General features: G+C 37.5%; 1 protein-coding gene across 19 annotated transcripts in view; it reads right to left on the minus strand.

The window, feature by feature from the left end:
* The window catches only part of ATP2B2 (ATPase plasma membrane Ca2+ transporting 2), a 409,505-nt gene that overhangs the window by 90,346 nt on the left and 297,656 nt on the right, over positions 1 to 21,503 (minus strand). For all 19 annotated transcript variants that reach the window (XM_027701197.1, XM_027701186.1, XM_027701198.1 and 16 more), the window contains 2 exons: positions 6,611 to 6,868; positions 5,509 to 5,634 (listed from right to left, as the gene is read on the minus strand). In XM_027701197.1, coding sequence (XP_027556998.1) covers positions 5,509 to 5,634; positions 6,611 to 6,868 — 384 coding nt within the window. The remainder of the gene's footprint in view (positions 1 to 5,508; positions 5,635 to 6,610; positions 6,869 to 21,503) is intronic.

Here is a 21,503-nt window from a genome sequence, read left to right on the forward strand (position 1 = left end):
AACAAAAATATGTGCAATTTCTCTCATCTTTCTCAGTTCTGGTTGACTTTCAGGCATAGGAAAAAATAGTTTCAAAGACAATTTTACAGCTTTAAACTTGAGAAATAAACACAGCAAAAAATATGTAAGGAGATATCAAATTAAATCAGGAGATTCCCAAATAAGAGCAAGAAGAATATTGAAAACAAATTCAGTATGAGAGATTTCTATTGGTCTAAATCAAATTGACATGGACATTGAGTTCTTCTGTTTAAGTGGGTAATGTTAAGTAAATTCCTTATGAGAAATATTTTTTGCTTTATTTTATATAAATTATTTATAGCTTTTATTGGTATATTGACTCAAATGTTAGATGCATCTAAGCTCATAAAAACCTCTCAAAAACCTTTAGCTATGGGTTGTGGAAACACACAGAAACAGAAATTTCTGACCAAAGATATTTTGATTTACACTTTGGAAAAATTTCATAACGGAGATTTTCAAAAGGTCAGTCAATGCAATTGCACACTGACTATTTCTGGAAAAAAAAAAGTGTGAAATGGAAGAAAAACTTGTTGTTATCACATGTATTTAAGGCCAGTTACTAAAAGCTTAGTAAAAAACCCCTGTCACTGTGTCACAGGTACAAATACACCAAGGCTGGCATCAAAAAGTGACAGAAAGGTCATTATTGAAGTAATATTCAAATATTTGAAGTGACGTGTCCTTAGCAGGCAGTGAATTTTAAAAGATATAAAGCCAATCTGTAGTGCTCCTATGAAACGGGTGAAAAAAACATATAATCACCAGAAACTTCTGCTAGATGAAGTTACTAATTGAAATAGACTTTATATTTTATTCTTTATTAGTAGAAAATTATGCTATGTCTATTCAGTGTAAGGCACTGTGAGAGCACAGAGAAAATGCAATAATTTCTTAACACAAAGATCTTTCTTCAGAGCAAACTAGGAGTGAATGTTTACTGGGCTTGGGCATTTTTTTAAATACTCTTTCCTGTATTTGAAGAAATAGTTTGGAAACTACGAAAATAGAGTGTAACACACAAACCATAAGCCTTGAGAAAAAATCAAGTACTGTTTGTTGAGTTTTAACCTACTGCTCCTTAGATCTTCACCTCACTCAAAAGAATACAATTAGTTTCTCATTTAGAATCCCTTCAGGTATTCAGATCTACTAAACCTGAATAGCTATAGAAAGACCTTTTTTCTCTTCCTTTTTTAAAAAAATATTGAGTTCATTCTCATCTATATAAATTTATTGATTTATTTCAAAAGCTGAAAAAGGGAAGGATATGTGGATGTGTCCTTAAACAGATCAATGTTTTACATATGTATACACACACACTTGCAATATATTTTTTTAAAATTCCATTTTTTTAGTAGTGGTCAAAAAGTTGCTGTACTAGAACAGAGTAAGCAATGCAACTATCTATTTATAATCAAAATATCTTTCTCTAAATAATGAAAATCTCCCATGTTCTTAAAAGGAAAAACAGAAACACAGATTAGAGAGAACATCTGTCAACACTGAGCCTAATTTGAGAGCACAAATATCTCATCAGAACACTAAGAAAATTTCAGCAGTAATAAGCCAAATAAAAACAAAAATGCAGTAATGGCCAGATGTATTTAAACAAAACAACAACAACAACAAAAAAAGCAGATCTCTTCAATGCATTGAGAACTGTTCCTATGACTTTCTGAGATAAAATTTGATTCCTTAAGAAGTCTTTTGTTTTCAGCAAAACATCACAAACATACAAATTAGCACTGCCACACAAAAAAAACATAAACCAAGTTCAATTCAAGCCTAAAGGAACAGAAAAGATCTTTAAAATCCAGCACAGCCTTAGTTGTACTGGTTCAGTCCAAACAGAAAATCTCTGAAACTTCACTCGGAAATTCAGAGGAACTTCCTTTAGGATGTGTTACTAATTAAAATACATTTTAATTAAGAGCTTGCTGGTTGTATTCCTCTGTTTTGTTCTAAGGAATATTGTTCTATATTGGACTGAAAAGATGGGCAGAAATATCCTCCAAAAATGTCACACACACCCCTGACAGATACCCTCTGATATAATTCAGTTGCTGTGTTTACCTTGAGTTACCCCTAAAAAAACCCAAGTCTTTACTTTTTTTAATATAATGATGTCTTTTCTGTCTTTTATTTCTCATTTTGGAATCATATTCTTTATTATCTCAGCATATAACATATGCTATAAAACCAGCTTTATTAGGAAAACACGCACCCACATTTCAAACTTACCTATGTGCACCTGGAAAAGGCAAAAATGCCTTAACAGAAATGCCTTTCTGAACCTTTTCTTAATCTTTAGGTTTGAAAAAGTGTCGAGGTGCACAGAGAAGCTTGTTTGAGAGCAGGTATTAATTTATCATCAGATTATGTTCCACTAGTACTATTGAAAAATTCTTCACCACCTGAGCTGAAGCAAAGAGCTGAACCTCCTTCCAGCTGACTGGCAATTTCACCATTTAAATGGCATTATAATGACATTAATTTGGATGCAGAATTGGGCTCGATGACTTCAATCAACTGTTGTTATACAAATGGAACTCTGGAGTGGCTGCATGTTTTTCACTTATCTGTACAATAAGCTTGTATTTCAAATTCTTGTTGAACTATTCTACTGACTTCTTTCCCTCTCAAGACTCCATGGCAGTAAAATACATTCTTTAACATGCTGAGTATTTAATTCAAAGTTGATAAATGGTGAACATTCCAAGACGGAAAAAGATGACTGGTTTAGCCAGGGAAGAGAGAAACAGATTAGATGGAACAGGAACCTATTGCAGCACATCTTTTTCAGACAAAAATCCAACTAAACATAAGACTCAGAAATTCCCAAATCTAATAACAGTACTGCTGTAACAGATTGGAAAGAGGGCTGAAAAAAAAAAGCAGAACATGCCAGTTTGTGAGTTTGATACTGTTTTGCTACTTCCAGCAAACTTGTGGGGAACAAAAATTCTCTTTGGGCATCTAAACAACTGGTTCGGTCACTGCAATTAGTAAGTGGCAACTGAAGTTAATAATAAAGTGAACCAACCATCAGAATATCCTCTATGAAAAAAAAAGAGTTTTCCAGAAAAAAAAAATTCCCACCTAAAAATAATTTAATATATCCAAATAATTCAGAACTCTTCAAGTTAGGTGCTTGGTTCTGAAATTCTGCTTGGAATATTTTCTGGGTTTTCTGGTAGGGAATTAAGATTAAATCAGAACTATTTTGTTCCAGGCAATATCTGGCCCAATTCTGTAATTAAGCTTCCTTTTTATTTCCAAGACCTAACAAAGCACCACGACCAAGAGATATCTTTGGTTTGTTTGTTCTTGACTAAGCTCTGTTTCCTTTCTTTCAAATCCTTGTTGCACGTTGATGGAACCAGACAGTGCTAAAAGTTCAGTCAGGGTAAAGTAATGTTTTGCCAGCCTCACTTCAGTGAGAACTACACTAGGTGAGCTCCTTTATCCACCTCCTTCATACCTTCATCAAATTAATCTAAATAACTGGGAGAAAAAGGTGTAAGAAGTAAGCCTCCTAAGGTATTTTTAATGTTATTTGATAGAATAAGCGGTACCCCAGAACACTGCAGTGTGTGCAATACTGAGACTTCCACTGAAAACTTCTTTATTTAGGACTCATGGATTTCTGCCAGCTTTGAACTGTACCAAATTTAAAGGTCACATCAGGCTCAGGACAGTTGAGCAGCAGTTTGGTTCCCAAGCTGCCTTCACCTCTTGGTTGATACATGTCCACACTCATTGTGCAGAAGGAACGTTACCATAGTCTCCTTTAAGCTAAAAATGTTATGCAGTGGCTTGTGCTACACCCTGCATGCAAATCCCTGCTAATGAACTAAAAGAAGCAAAATGTTCCAGTCAGAAGGGCAGTGGAACTATAGAAGAGAAGCTGCTTCTTTTGGTTCCAGGTACATCAGGGCCTTTATTCCTGTTTCTGCCCTCCTGGGTGGTGCCCCGTGTGCCACGTACAGATGGAAATGAACCATCTGGTTTAGGCAGCACTTGTGCTCTTAGAATTGCTTCCCAAGTACAGCAAACAACTATCTGAATGATTAAACAGGACATTAAGCACAGAAACTCATTTAGTTTAATTATGTCATTGAAGCTGATTGAATATTAAAAACACTCTTTCAGGTGCCAATGGTGAAAATAATACTTCCCAATTCTGGGTGTTTGTCTTCCACTAAATTTAGACTCACAAAACAAACTGTGGCTGTAATTCGAATGTTTCCTGTCAAACCTCAACTGTTTTCATTTCCAGAAGACGACTATAGGGAGAAAAATGGAAAGCAGCATCCTGACAATATTTGTCTTAATTCCAAAAGTCTGCCAGCAGATAACTTATTGATGTCTTCAGGTGCAAAGATAAGAGGAAAATATAAAGTGTCTTTGATGCTTTTGCAGGGGGTTGGTTTGGGGATTTTTCTTTAAACAAGTTTTATAAAAATACAGGTCTAGACCAGCATTAAACAGGAAATCAATTTTTAAACCAGGTCAAACCCACCCTAAAAGACATGGTGGTTTCCAAGGTTTTGGACAAGTAACAATATTCAGTGCATCAGCTCCTGAATCACTGGGATTAAATCCTGCAGTATGTCTATGGAAGAAGGCAGTTTCTTCCATGACAGAATCTCAAATAATCAATTCTCTTCCTAAGCAAATAGAGTCCAGGGATTTTCTAACATGGCAGGAGTCAAAATTTATTAGGGTAAGTATGGAACAAAACTATGTGCACTGTTAATTAAAATATCACATTAATTCTACACCTCCTTTGTAATCACAGAAGAAAAATAAAGAGTAAAAAATTTAACTCTGCATTAAAAACATAGCAACAAATTTCTCTCCTTATGGCAAAGATACTGGAGTATTTGAAAAGGACTGTTTCAGTTTATAACACATTGATGATTGTTACATATCTGCAGGCTGTTATTTTGTGATCCCATCCCAGATGGAGTTCACTGAAAAATGACCTATTAGTACTAAAAAATTATGTTCTGTTTAACTGATTTACTGTATAGAATTATATTTCAAAATACAAACATTAAAAATAACTTGAATTTATCAGGAGTGAAGCTCAAAATGGTTTAGTATATCCAGTTGCTTCTAAAACATATTGTTTCTTTTTCTATTTTAGCTATTATACACAAGAAGTGTTTAAAGGCTTTGAAATTCAATGGTTAAATTAAAACTAACATACAATGAACTAAAACACTTTTTATTTCCCTACTTGATACTTTCCTTTTCCTCTGAAAAAGTTTCATTACTCTCTGCCTTTACAAGTACAGTGATCAGAAATAATTGCACTCCATCAAAAAACAACAATGTGTCTTTTAAATGACAAACAGACAAGTCTGTGATTAAAATATCTGTTGTGTCTGGGTTACCAAAACCTCGTGGCATGGAAAATGAAGACAAAACAAAACATGGACAGAGCAGACCACACAAGATAACTCAGCAGTGATTTACCTGACAGCAGCATTGGGTCTTTGTCGACAGATTTGCGGACCTGGTCTGACTCTCCAGTCAAGGAGCTTTCATCGATTTTAAGATCATTTCCTTGAATAAATATCCCATCAGCAGGTAGGAGATCACCTTTGGGTAAGAACATGGTAATGGAAAACCACTGTGCATCAGTAAGATTGTTTTTATAATTACATAATTATTTTAATTATAAAAACACGATTAACAACAACTGAATTAAAATTAAAGCAAAAGTAAAGAATTACTACTGTTTCTGTCCATATTAGCCATAGTATTGCAATGCTGCAGGGAAGAACATTTGTATTTCAAGTATTTTTTGCTTAGTTCTATCTGAGAATCAGGATACCTCATATTTAGCATAGGATGAACATCCTAATCACTGAGGTTTGGCAGGAGCAGTGCTCTTCATGACAAGGTTTCTCTATCAGACTGTATAGGAATTAACAGTGGCTAATAAACAGCCAAGCTGCCCTTTCCCCTTCCCCTCTCAGGAAGCCCTTAGCTAAGCCAAGGAGAAACTTGATGGCTGACAGAACTGGCATTTTGCTGGAAAATACCATGTCACACAAACACAGAGTACACAGAGTTCCTGCAAGAGTCTTCCACTTCCCTGGAGCACAGGGCATTCCCTATGACATGTAATTATTAGGCATCTGATCTGGGGGAACTTACAGAATCCATCTGGATCTGGAGCAGCTTATTAAGTGAGGTGAGCAGAGAGGCTCAATTCCCTTTTACAGAGCATTTCAAAATACTTCCTCTTATTCCTAACTGAATAAAAAACAAAAATTTCGAACAGTGTAAATTCCTTCATGAAAGAGAACTACCTTTGTATGAACAGTTCTTGTCCTGGCCAGTAAAACGTGAAGATTACAACAATAGAATTGGTTTCCTACTACAATTTTACAGCAGGTATATTAGGTTCTCCTTTTGCCCTAACAGCCAAATGTTACCTTACCATGCAAATGTTGACATCCTATAAGCCTGTCTTTTAAATCACTTCCTGTGAAGCGTGTCTGTCCTGCTGGAAAGGGAAAGGAGAAGAAATAAAGCCCATAAAGGCAGACAGTCAGTTGATAGAACTTACCATATTTCACCTGTGCAATGTCCCCAACTACTATCTCTGCCACTGGGATTTGGATAACCTGTCCACCTCGGACAACAGTAAACTTCTGTTCCTGCTCAATACGACTTTGGAGCCCACGGAACTGCTTCTCCTTGCTCCAGTCGTTGAAGGCAGTGACAAGGACAACACAGATAACGGAGAGTAGGATGGCAGCACCTTCAATCCAGCCAGCTTCAGCCTCACCTTCATCTTCAGCTCCTCCTGTTGCAGTACCACACCCTGCAAAGACAATGCTGAGGATCAGTTCAGGGAAGGGCGGGTTCATCACAAGGAAAACTTGCTGGGAAATGAAAACAAGGTTAAGGAATGGAACTCCTTTTTTCCACGTACTGCCTGCTAATGAAATATGGCAGGATGGAGAGAAAGCACAAATAAAGATGCCTGTGGAAAAGAGAAAGAAAAGAAATTTTAGCTCTTTTAACTTTTCTGCTGAACAACCCAAACTAAACCAATGGAAAAAGAAAGCACCACTTCTGTTGTCTAATAGAAGGGTTGATAGCTCTGCCTGAGCCATGAAGCATCTGCAGAAATAAGGACTTACTGAAAGGGGCAAGAAGGATTAAACAATGAATGACATTAATCAATGCAAAACAATGGCATTAAATTAACATTAACCCCTCCTTGCCCTAATTAAATTAAAAGGGATTCAACAAATAATTTTCAATGCAATTTCTAAATGTTCTCAACTAAACACGGTTGTAAGGAACACTTATTAAAAAAATACTGAGATGAACTAAGTATATCAGTATTATATATCAGTATTAGTATATGTAAGTATTTTAGTGTATTAGGGAACACTGGGTAAAAACAATGACCTAATATAAATTCATCAATCTTCCTTACAGAAGATTCTAGAGTTTCCAGAGAAATACACTGGCATACTTAGAGAACTGCAAATACATTATTTCTGTCACAAGTAAAACAGTATTAAAAAATACATTCTGTGTATTAATTCTTACCTGTTAATTCTGAATTATTTTATACACATCTGCTAATTATTTATTTCCGATATGCAATTAAAATTTAAATAGACTGCCTAAATAGTATTCACAAAATAAAGCTGACATAGCTCTCCTTCTTAATGACAGAAGGTGTAAAAGAAATATTGGACTAAAATCACTCAATCCAGAGATATCCCAACCCATGGAGAGAGGAGATCTCACCCTGAACAGCAGAGACTCCCACCTTGAGTGACCAAGGGAGAAATCTTTTCATTTTTCAGGAAGGTGGACATTTGCCATCCCTTTTCCACCTTCCCTAAGTACCAGGGAGTTTAGTACCTAAGCAACAGTGTCGCTTCCACCTATGACTAAGGTTTAATTTCAGTGTATTTGTCACCCGTCACTAGAGGGAATTAACAAGCAATTTGTATTTCTATTTTTAAGTCACAAAGACTTCCCGGTAACAAAAGCATCATAATTCATTAGCCAGCTGAGTAATTACACTTGGGTATGAACAACAACAAAATTACCACAAGTCAGAGGAAGAAAGATGAGACTGAAGTACCTGGAAGAAAATGAAAATAAACGGAGTTTTTGGCGAAGTTCTCTGCAGTTTGCATTTCAACTTCACCTGAGTGAAAGGTAAAGCCCACTCCCAAGAGCAGAGGCTCTCCTAGCAGGGATGCCCTTGGACTGATGACTCACATGAAGTACAAGAACCTTGCTAAAGAAACCATTTTTATAGCGCTCAAAAAAGAAATTGAGTAACCTTGTGTAAGTTCAGCACCTTGAGCTAATTAACACTGGTGGCAAATGCAACTTAAAAATCAAATCTCCTCCTTCAGCAGAATGTTACTTTTGGGAAGCACGAATCAACTTTGCTCTGTTCAACATTAATCATCTTCACTGGTCTGTTAGATTTTAGATTCCTTTTCTGAATCAGTGGTTTCACTTTTGCCTTGTTTGTATTAAGTGCTTTCCTAGTACAAGCAACTCTGCTTTGGCAAATATAACATCAGAATTCACCATCAATATTTTTCATTCAATATGATTTAGAATTAAGTATTACAAATATTCTGTCTTTTAAGAGCATACTTCCTCTTCTCTTTCTCACAAAAGAAACATGGCCTGGTCCAGCCACAGTCAAAGACTGACTTTATTTCCTTTTCAGGTGGTTAAAATTTAGTCCAGCTTGTAGTAAAGTGCAAAGAGGTGTTGTTTCCCATGGTGATCCCTTGGTCCAGCTTGACTGACACCAGTTTCATGCAGAGTGGTCAATAAAGGTGGTGTTGAGCATTTCCACTGGGGGTTATTTATTTACTTTATTCTGTAGCAGACTTTCCACTGAAAGGCTTTGATTTCTGCACATGGATTACCAATAATTTATACTGTGGTATTTTCTACAAAATGAAGAATTTATATTATGTATTACTTACACAAGTTTTAATTTGAGCTGAATCAGCACACCCCAAAAAAATCAGCCATTTGAAAGGCATGAGCTGTGCTTTCTCCTTTGTTATAATAATCCTATTATGGCTCTGGACATGTGTAAACTTTACAGTAATATTAGCTGAGTGGAATATCCTCTCTCTCTACAGCAAACAGCTACCAGTTTGGGGAAAGGAATTGTTATTATTCCAAAGAACCAATAGACCTGGTCCCTGCATATGAAATGTGTCAGAAAAACAAAATGAAGTGCACTTGAACCCAGGGCTAACACACTGCACCTGGAAAGGCTTAGAAAATAATATTTCCAAGCCCCTTCAGGAAAAAACAAATCCTGATTTAGCAAAATCAAGTAAAAAATAAAAGTATTCATTGACTTGAGCAACAAAGTTAATTTTGTGTTTGTGTATTGTCAGAACTGATCTCCACGTCAACACAAATAGTATCACAAAGCATGCAAATAATACAAGATGTTACCATTAAGATGAAAGGAATTGTGTTTACAAGTAGATACCTCATAGATTATGCACAAGCAAAGAACATAATTCACCCTTCAGCTGAAAAAGTTTCTTTTGTTACAGCTGGAAAAATGTTTGTAGGAACGAAAGAAAATCTGAAGAAAACAAACTGAACTGAGATCAAGCTCTTGGAAACAGCCCCTAAATTTGATGACCTTCCACACTGATTAATAATTTATGATTATAACTTTTAAAATCCAAAAATAATTCTCCAGAACCCAAAACCAAAACCTTTAATGCATTTTATTTCTTTTCTGTTCATTCAATCTGAGAATGATAAATTCAGGTGGAGCAGAGGTATTTGAAGGGGAGGAAGAAATTCTAGGAGTGAGAGCCAGCAGAGCCCAGCACTTCCTTCTCAGCACGTTTTGGGTTTAGAGGAAGCAGAATTTCGGCTACGTGAGGAATTTGAATATAAAGGACCAGATACCTCCCTGTTCAAGCAGCAGCTGAGCAAGACTTTAGAGTATCTAAGATTTGTAATAACAGTCCAAAAATGAAACTGCTCTTTTTGTGGCTCTGGCCTAATAGAACTAAACCCAGGCTCTCCAAATGATTCACCAAGTCGATCATCAGACTTTCCCAAAGTTTTCCCTTTGCTTTTTACAGTCCCACAGAAATGATTGGGATAAATTAATATACATTGTTCTTGCTACAGGAACAAAGTCCAGCAAATTACTCTCTGGTTCTTACAATAGCAAAATTTCAGAACGGATACTTTTTAGAACATAAATTTACCAACAAGCAGGATTTTAAAATGCAACCTGCCCTTCAGGAGATGACCTAACTGTCAGGAAACATTTTCTTGAACTATGTTATGTTCTGGCTTTAAAACTGTTCTAAAAGTACTTACTTTTAATAGGAGAAAAAAAAGGAAACTTGCACCTCCATTGGTCTAAGTCTGTCAAATGTTTTCTTATATATGTAAGAAAAACAATTGGCTTTTAATTTTTCTTCTGTCATTATATCACACAGGGTCTTCTAGAAATTCTAGAAAGGTTTCCATGAATTTACAGGAAGAAACTGTATTCATTCTAGAGGAAAAACCACGCATATTACTCAACTATCCACTTATACTACCTGTCCTCCTTATTGCAGTACCCAGAGTGACCCAGTATTGACTTTATGGATAAGGAGAAAATATGAAATATCATTAAGATACATGAAAGACAACATAATAATATGCCTTAGTAGCAAAATACGGTTTAAAGCATCTAATGTTTATTGAGAATGCTCATATAAGCTTTAAAAATTTGTGTTAGGGTCTAAGATTGCTCTTCTGCTTTCACTGATAGCACGGGGTTCTCAATGTCATCCAAAAATATGCCTGAGACTTCACTGGAATGCACAGATTGAAAGCATCACGAAAGAATTTTTAATATGCATATGTGGTTTGTGACAGGGTTTTATTCCAAGACAGTGAATTGTGATATACGCATTTTAAATTGTATTTAACACAGGTCCTATCTGTCAGAAAACCCAATTCCAGAGAAGTAAACAAGTTTTGAATATGAAGCTCTTTTCTCCCATAACTCTGAACATGTGCCATGTGTGTCATTGCCCCAAAGCCTCATTCTCACAGGACAGAAAATGCACACAGGGTTTGAAGCTGATGCTAAAGATCTGACTGCAAGTCAAGAACATAAAGGGCTGGGACTCCTTCAGCATAGGAAAAGCAGATGAAACCATAAAATGGATCAGCTGATTCCAAAAGCAGGAACACCCAGGTGAGCTGGACCCCCACAGAGGAGTTGGAGGACCTGAAAGGGCAGCCTCAAAGAACACTCAGAAATACAAAAGGGGACTCAGGTGATTGTGCCCATAAAATACCTGAAAGGACGTTACCAGAACCTTGTGGAGGGAGAACAGAATTTTAAAAGCTTAAAATTGGACCAGAAATAGGTCAGCAAAGGCTGTTGAAAAAGTTTTCTATAGCAGGGAGATGAAAGGAAGGTAAAATCCAAAGGTAAGGAAGATTCAGGAGAAAAAGAATGGGAAAGTACTGCAAAGCATCACAGTTATTCATCTGAAGTCACAGCAACCTGGGTTTCCATCTCATCAGAGGCTGCAGCAACCTGGAACTATGGGCTCAAAACCTACCCAAGAACCTGCCCAAGAGGTTTATGTACCTAATTACCAGGAAATTCAAAATTAGCCTGAGAAACCTACTCTACATAACAGCATTTTAATTATATATAAAGGTTTAGAAGGGAAAAGGGAGCAAGGCATAGGATATATTAAAGGGGAAGGGAACTGTATGAAAAAACTTGAAGGCACTTGTGCCAAAAGGGGAAGGTGAGAAAGGAGAGGAGGATACACAGGAGAAAGTTAAAGCACTTCAGGAAGACAGTAAGCAAGAAGCATCACTGTAACTAGCAGGAGAAAATAATTTGTTTGATGTTATTAATCATTTCAATTCGGTAAAAGCCAGAAAAGGGGAAAGGAAAAAAAATAGAAAAAGGCCACAAATAGCCAGACAGCATCATCTGACAGATTCCCAGGCTCGTGTCCTGTTGGCAGCTGGAATGCTTTTAATATCATAGACACCATTTCAATATATGTTGCTTATAAAATCAACCAAATCTGGGCAAATACAGAAGGAAGCACACAGGCACAGTGCAGCTAAAAACAATACCTGTTTAAAATTTCAACTACAGGCGAGATTCTTACAGCTGCTTTGAATAACATAATGATTATAATTACAAACTATACCATCTTCAGCTGCAGCACGGTAATTTTTAAATCAGAAAAAGTACATTTTTGAAAATCTGTGAACATCTGTATTCCTGAGTCCCAACCTACAGCACATACCTCTCAGCTACTCATTTCAACCTACACTTTTCTATTTTTAAGCTGAGAATACCTTGTGGCATTTAAATTCCCTAGGAAAATCTCCTAACGCCCCCAGAGGTAATTTTTTTAGTCAGTCAAACTGGTTTTGCCATCAGAAAGACAACGGTTCCCATGATAGAAACTTTTTATTTAATCGCTTTCTCTAAAGACATTTTTCCTTCGCTGCAGCTCCAGTGCTGATTTTATTGAAGCAAATTGAGCAGCTCTGAGCTACAGCCTTTTCATTAGTAGAGCTGGGCTCTTGTTGCCAACATCACCAGTGATGTTACTGACTTTATCAAATGTATTTAGCTGTGTAAGAAAAGGAATAACCAAAAATTACGCAATAAATATAATAAACTCCTCTCATGAACGAGGTTTTTTAAAAGCATAACGGATATTGTAATATTTATTTCTACAAATTCCTGGTTGTGCTGTATCATTTGCCACAAAATCAGTGCAAGGAGTGATTGCTAGCTAATGATATTCCTGCCCCAAATCCTCCCTGTGACGATGCATCATGAGATGTTGAATCACTTCCATAAGGGCAGAGCGAAAGCAGTGAGACCACTGCCTGGCACAGCTCGGTGTCACCACAGAGCCACAGCTAAAGCAAAGGTCCAGAAATCACATGAACTTCAAAAAAAGCGAAGATTTCTGTCTCTCTCACACTTTCAAAGGACTGAGTCAGCCGTGAAAAGCATTTTCTAGATCCTTGCAGTAAGTCAGACTGTGCCCTCCAAAACCATGGTTGGTTCTGTAACTGGCCCCACAAAAGGGATTTACAAGTATGAGATGCTTAAACCACACACATTTCAGGTTTAGGGGGCTTTAACGTTCACTGAAAAGTGATTTTTTTGCTACGTACGTGAAAACAACATTAGAATTCCTCGCTTTGTGATGCATCAGTTCGTTATGTAAGGACTCCATGGGGGCGGGGAGGGAGAAAAAGAGATCCTGTCCCTGTGGGTTAGTTATGTAACTGTCAACTTTAGAGCTCAATATTAAATATTTACACGTTTTCGACATATTTATGCAAAGAAACAAATCTGTAAGCCCTGAAAGGGTATATATTCACCCATTCCTCAGCCTGATCACAAACATTCGTGAGCAGAGAAATGTTAATTAAAGTACTCGACTTCAAGAGATGTTGTTGAACAAGATTCTTCTGCCTGGCCCCTCAAAGGAAATGTATTTTGGAAAGATCACTCAAAAGGATGGGATCCTCACTCCACCAAAGGCAATGGAAGAGAACAAGTACCAAGCAGCTGCTTCTGTAACATTCACACTCAGTTTTACTTCCTTTTGTTGCCATAGAAAAAGTAGAGAAAGGCAAAAATGGGAATTTTCATCACAAGTCCTGTTCTTAGGGTTTGCAAGGGAAAAATCTTGACATTGGGTTGCTACAGTTTTACTGAATATTGCTCAGAGCTAGAGATGCCTGTTAAATATAACCACAAATTCAAAAGGTAAAACACGGCTTTCGAATGTAAAGAATCAGACCTTGAAAGTTGTTCTCTGTGTTTATTAATGAGAATTCAAGTGCAGTTATTCAACCACACTTGCAAGGTCACGTCCTAGCTGAGTTCTACTTAGAGAATTTAATATTTCTGGAGAATCTCTTTCTGGAAAATATGTGAGAAGATTTATTTCAGCCCAAAGTTCTAACTCATTACCTCATGTCCCCAGTTGAGAGTTAAGTTGTGCTTGGCAACCTGGAAATCCATCTAATGAGCAATATTTAACAGCAACCCAGTTTTGCGGGTGATCTTCACATCTCTAATGAAGGGAAGGTATCTGGAGGACTTAATTTTTTTTCAGTCCAACGGAGATTTGTAGAAACCAGACGTAAGTCACTTTACATTATGAAATAATTATTTAATTTGCAGGTCCCCTATGACACAATGTGCACATTTTGCATTTTACAACTTCTTACTGTGTTGTTCCTCAGGTCTTAAACTTATGTCATCCCTCTGTCATTCCTTATCACTGACATCCAGTCAGGAATTTGCTCCCTAAGCACACTTTTTGTGGTGAACAGCATAGAATGGATAGTTTGATACAGTGGAGCAAAAACAGATTTCCAACTTTGCAACAAAAATACCAATTGACACAAAAACCCCCCAATTACTGTTGGAAGAGCAGAAAGAACCTCCCTTGTTTTTCTCATTCAAAATGTGAGGGGTTCAAAGGAAATAGGGGAAAGGGAGAGTCAGAAAGACAGACAGACTGATTGTATGCCCAGCCAGAAAAGTAGGAAACTAAGAATACAGAAGTTTATTACAGGGAAGATTTAGAAAAGACAATGAGTATTAAAATTTTAATGTAACCTTGAATAATCTAGAAGCATTTTAGATTATGGTAAAAACAAAGATTGCATCTTATAAAACAATCAGTGGGACATATCTTTATCAAAACGCTTATAAAAGAGCAATTGCATTCATGAAATATCTGCAATCCAGTAAGAATTTGCAGATCAAGTGTTTTTACACAGCATCAAGAATATTTACCCCCATAATAATAAATAACCATAAACAGTTTGACAGGCATTACTAAACCTATGAGGTAGTAAAAAATTATTTTAAAAAAAAACCCCACCAAAATAATTAAATTCAGTAATCTTTTAAATAATAGTGCTCTTAAATTCTGTAAGTAATTAATAATTTAGGGCTTAACTGAGAGAAGTAAAAACTGTGAGTCAAAAACTCAGGGTCCCAACACAGGACAATAAATTCCACAGAGCAAGAGCTTTGTCTGCACTTGGAAGGCTGTGCTAGGATAATTTTAACAGTGACCTTCTCTAGAAAAGATAAAGCTACAAACAGTTTGTATATCTTCTAGTATGACCTATAATTATTCCATAAAGAAAGAGACACTTATTAATATTTAACTGTCTCTATAGAGATATTGAAAAAAATTTAAATCAACAGAAAAAATACATTTTTCATTAGCAATTGATTCTGACATAACTTTTCATTTCAGTACAAATACCAATGTCCACAAGGAATATTCTACTTAAGGTTGAAGATTTCTTTGTATTCATCCGGGACAGATAAAAATAGATTTACAAAATTCTCCAGATGTAAGTCACTGTTGCAGGAATGCAGACAAGGTGCACGTGGTCTTACTCTTAAACAGTCTTGCTTGATCATTCAGTTAAAGCTCTTTTCTCAGGGTTTTTCATGGAAAAAACCCAAAAGCTAAAACCCCTCAGTTCAGTTCCAATGCAGAATAAAATTACATGTCAATACTTTGCTGTGAAATCCTGTTTAGCATCCAGCCTTGATGCCCTCAGAAACCCTACCTGGAGGTAACTCAGTTGCTTTGACTCTACCAGAGAAGTGTTTTAGGTCTATATTGCATTAACAACAAGGCAAACCAACTTACAGCAATGCAGAACACGTAGCACAAACAAGGCATCCCTTTCAAGTTATATTATTTAAATGTCCTAACTATGACAAAGCTGAATGTGAAAGACAAACTCAGTTTGAAAGATGCACGCAATAAACTGAATTAATGTAGGGAACTAGGGTTCCAGAGAACTGCATGAGTTCTGATTTGCTTAATTGGAATGCTGTTATAAATGGAATTGGTTAATTCAGGGGGAAATAAGGAGGAGAAGAAATGCCTTTTTTCATGATCAAATGTTTTAAGACCACACTTGGAATAGGCTACTGTGCCAATGCAAACAAATCATTATGAATAAAACCCATAGGAAGAAATTAGAATTTTTTAGCTTGATATTAGCAGTGCAGTGGCTGCCCATATGTTGACATTTACTCACTTGGATAAGTTTAATTAAGTTTGATTTGGAATTCTAACCTTGCTATAAGAAAAAAAATGGCATAGGGAACACTGCAGCTAGTGGGATAAAGTTGTCTTAGAAGAACCTTCCTAAACATCAATGGCTGAAGAAAAAATATGTATAATCAAGAAAACCTGCTAAGTTTGGAGCTCTGTACAAACACGTCAGAAAGCTAAAGCTGCAGTTGGATTCTAAAAACAGGCAGAATGCTCCCATTTCTCATGTAGCAATCCTTGACATCTTCCAGTACTTCCTAAATACAGCTGGATGGAGAGGAGGATTGGAACACTTCCTCAGCTCCCACTCTCATCACAGAACACTGAAAGCACCAAGAAACAGAGAAACCCGTGAAAATAAATAAATGCTTAACAGCAAACCAGCTCTCATGGAGGCACTCAGCTTTAAATAGACCTATGAAAAACATTTAACATTGACAGAGAACAACAAATAATTCATAAATACATAATCAGATGGAGAGCTGTCTGTCTTATTCATGCTTCAGCTACGAAGTGCTTATCAACAGAGCCTTTTCTCTTTCTGTCTGAAGCAGAAGGATGAAAAGAGCAAATCACTGAAGAAGGTTTTTAGGGTGGCATCTGCCTGAGTAATGGATGCTTGTATAGTTCCATCACTCTTTGCCTGTGCTCTAATATAAATGAAATGTACTTGCTTCCAAAAATATTTCCCCCCTCCCCTTTTTTTTTTGGTGCTTTAAAACAAGATGTTCTAACCGAGATGACTTTAGAGTATTTAACAGAAATACTACCAAAAAATTGCGAGACTAAATTGAAAAGAGTTGTCTTTGCCTGGAAATATTGACAAATGTTTCACCAGAGCTTTTTAAAAAACAAAACCAAGTGGACCAGGGGATGAAGTGATGACACACCTGGACCGTTCAGAGAGTAATTGTCAACTCCTTCCAACCTACAAGCCCTGCAGAGAGAGGTTACCAAGAAAAGGTTATTGATTTAATAGGCCCCTACACAGTAATTCATGGATTCTCAGAGGTCCACGGACTAGAGCTGGAAAGCCATTAATTAAGAACATTTGCAGCTGAGTGGCTTAAGCAACTAGCACAGGTAGGAAACAGCATAAACCAGAGCATCCAAGCTGTGCCTTTCGAGCTCGGGCTCCAGTGATGTGCTCCAGAGCCAATTCCTGGAACACTGCAGCCTTTTCTGCTGCCCCGCTCGTCAGACACACTCAGGAGAACAAGAAAACCTGCTCCAAGAAGATAGGGAAGATTTGTAGACCTCAGCCACAAAACCCCCTCATAAATTGTGAGTGTTTATTACTCCCATTAAATTTCTCATCTTCATTTCTGCTATAAAGCTTTAAGAGGTGAAAAATCATGCCAGTAAAAGATTAAACATTGTATCATAATGTCTTGCAGCAGAAGGCATTAAAAAGTTCTATCAACACCAGCGTGGCCCTATAAAAGAAGTTTTACAGTGCCAATCTATGTGCTAAGGGAACGAGTTTCTGGACTGTGTTTTTCTGTTTGGTTTCATCCCAAAGGATGGGATGAAATCCCCTCTGGATGCACGTCCAGTTTGCTCACTCCCCAAAAACCATCCTGTAATGTGAATCACAGCATATTCACTGGGGACAGACAGAAGTAGAGATTTTTGAGGTATATTCTGTATCCAAACAAAAATGTTAACACAGATACATCCAAAGCAAGCTAAAGCTGCAGGCAATGAGGATAATCTCTATTTAGAATGTACATTCTGTATAGCCTGCATGTTAATTATGCATACTGAACTGAAACAAGAGGAGCAGCATATCCTAGAGAGAAAAGGCAGAACTTACACAAAACAGAATTAAATTGAAATTAGTTGTTAAAATTGCTACTTTTCTGATATGTGTGTGTGTGTGTATATACACACACATGAAAATATGCATATATATATAAACACATATACATATATAAACACATATATATGTGTAGTTGCCCACAGATTCATATAATTACAAAGTGGTATTAACTCTACTGCATTAGATCTAAGAGGTGGGGACTGTAACACCCCACACTCACTCATCTGTGCTTTATTCCTGTAGCTGTAGCTCAGCAGGGTGGGAGCCTGTTCTATTCTCCACCTGATTAAACTTTAAAAGAAAACCTCAACTGCATCTACAGTTTGAAGATTTTAAGAGTCTTCTCTCCAGGTCCCAACTCAGTACCTGATTACAGATATCTGGGAAGAAAGAAAAGCAGCAAAGTGCTGTACACCCGCCTTATCATCACAGTGTTCTTGTTCAAAAAGGGATTTCTGCTTTGTTTCAGTCATCTGTACTTAAACATTTTTTTCCAGTTAGTAATTTTTCATTCTAATTCAAGCCCAGCAACAGCAGACTTTGGGTTGTAACATGGTTTGTCTGGACTCCTGCAGACTGGTTGGCAACCAGCACCCTCCTTTGAAACTGTAAAGCAATCCTAGAACCTGATCCAAAAATGCTTTGTGTTAAAAAACATCATTAACAGATTTTGCAAATTCGACATATAATTGAGATTTTAGAGCTGCTAAATTTAAGCTGATTTTTAATTCACAATCAAATAACAAAACATTTGGTATTCTTGTATTTTATATTATTTTTTTTATGAGCTATTAACTCTTGACAATAGAGATGTTTTCAGAGCTTTTGTTTTTTCATTGGTTTGAGAGAATTTGTTTGGTTTTTTCAAACACCAGGTAAATAATTTTAAGATAATATTTTGGCTCCCTTTGTCAAATTCAGTGTAATATTTGTATTCCTCTGTACTGCTGACATGTTGCTCAAATTTCTATTGAATAAGTTGGGTAAGTTTCCACAAATAACTACGTGCTGGTATTTATAATCAAGTTGTCTTTGAGTAGATAAAATATGGCTGGAAATATAACACCACAAATTGGTCTTCACATCCACGTAAAACATAAAAAGGCAGCGATGTGTTTAAATTCTTACAAGAGACATCTTGGATATACACCATGAATTACTGCCTCACTGCGTGGACACTCAGACAGATTATCCAGGGAAGACATAGAATTTCCATCACTGGAACCTTTTAAAGATAAGTAAGATGAATGGCTGTCCAGGAGAGCTTAAGTATTGCTGATATTGCTTTTGAGAGTGGAGACAGACTAAACCACCTCCAAGATCCCTAAGTTGGTTTTCTCGTCTCCTGCCTCTTCTTGTTTGCCTTTGCATGCTGTCACCAGGCTGGGATTAAGCAGGTCAGGGAGGAACAGAGACTGGAGTGCTCTCTGATTTGCATATCCAGCACTCCCCTCAGCACCGCACTCCTAATATAGGGAGTGCTGGGAGCTCAAAGCAAACCCAGCTTTGCTGCTCTGCACAGGATGCAAACCCGGCCAGCAAGGCTTGTCCTGTCACTGGGTGCAGGGATGATGCTCAGGGGAGCCCCTGCATCACCTTCCCCTAGTCCTTGGCTGCAGAGCACCCCTGTACCACCCCACAGAGCCAGCCAAAAGGATGTCATCTCCCCAAATCTACAAATCCAGCCTGCATAAAGCTGCATAAATCCACCAGCATAGCCAGGGTTATCACTACCCCAGCACAATCCAGCTGAGAGCCACCAGAGATGGCTGCTGGGACATTGTCTGAGCTTTTGTGCTCTCTCCAGGGGCATTATCTCAAGCACAGGGGGGCAAAGCCCCAGGAAAGGCCCTACAGGTTCAGTTTGGGCCCTGACTGGTTTGGCAGCTACACCTGAACACCAGCCCCAGGCTCCATCTGGCTCTACCAACCAGCCCCAGCCCCACAGGGTGCTCTCCATGACCACACATCATCCAGGACTCTCACCAATTCATCCTATATTGGAGCCCCCAACCTAAATTTGTCCCTTCCTTTCAATCTGGAAAATAAAAGCAAAACTGTTCCAGAAATTCAAGGGCCTATCCAGGTAATGCCAACCCAAAGGGGCACAACCTTCTACCAGTGAACACAGCCTTAGACAAGGATTGGTGACAGCGAGACCTGTTCTCCTTTCTGCTCCTGAATATTTAGACCATGCATTGAAGTAGGATTTAGGGCAGGAATTAAAAAGGAAGATACTTTTCCAAGCAAATTCTTAAAGAACTGAATTTTTTAAACAGATTGGGGTAATGTCACTAGAAGCCATATGCTGCTTCACCTCATCCGAGCTTGGGGAGGAGGGGGGTTAAATGGGGGGTTCTGGCAGGACAAGCTGTTTTTAAAAGGGCAAATACTTCTGTTTCTCTTATTTTCCAGGCTGCCAACTGCTTCATCCCTTGTACTGACAGACTGTTTAGACTGGTTTAAAAAATCCTTCTGGAAATCTCGTGGTTTAATTTTTATGAAGAATGAGGAAAGAATTAGAGGGTGTGCAATGACGCCCCTCCAAAGCTGTGCTTTCGTAACTCTGAAAACAACCTATACTTTTGAGATTAATCTATTTTATATAAAAAATGCTATTTTCTAATAGCTCATCTTCTCTTGAGAACTCTCCTCCCTGGACAGCACAGTGAAAGCCTCAGGTGCAGTGACAGCTGGATCAGTGTGATTTGTTCAGCAGCAAAGACAATAAAGGATTCCCATTAGGACACATCAGCTCTTAAGGCTGCATGGCCCTTATACCCTCTGATATACAACAGGGTTTTCCATTGATTTCTTATTGCTCAGTGCCTGGAGAACATTATGTAACACACTCTACACAGACTTATGGAATGATACACACACTTCAGGTTTTTATAGTCAAAACAACGTCATTTGAAAGCACTCTGAGACAAACGTGGGGGGTGTAACTCTGAATCTGTTCTGATTAAGGGCTAAAGTGAAGTCAGAACTCAAACCCCCCAAAGTAGCTGGTTGGATATATTATACTGTATTAGAAAAAAGGTTGACAGGCCTGCAAAATGAAAGGCAGTGTTTCCAGCCTGCAAATAGCACAGATCAGGAGCTCGGAAGTGGCAGCGAGATTTCCCTGCCGTGCCAGGGGGTGATTAGTTGACACTGACAGTGAGGATTACAGGACAAGCTGTTCCCTTGACCTCTGGAGATACACAAGAGATTTGGAGATGTTTGCCAATTATTGCTGTTTTCAGCATCTGCAGCAAAGTCCTGAAAATATTTTTAGTAATTGTTCAGGAGTGTTGCGTTGGTTTGCTTCGTACTGATCCAGTCCCTGAGACATGGTGAAAGTTGGGATTCAAATCACTGCAAAGTATCAAAATGAATGAATCTCAGCTCATTTCATTTTAAAAAGGCTTCATATTTTCTCCAATGTATTTTGCATAATGGAGAGGATTTAGAGAGATGACAGATCTTCAATGCACCAAAAATATTACTTA

Source organism: Neopelma chrysocephalum, unplaced genomic scaffold (assembly GCF_003984885.1).
Source record: "Neopelma chrysocephalum unplaced genomic scaffold, ASM398488v2 Primary Assembly neopelma1_151, whole genome shotgun sequence".
Taxonomy (NCBI): Eukaryota; Metazoa; Chordata; class Aves; order Passeriformes; family Pipridae; genus Neopelma; species Neopelma chrysocephalum.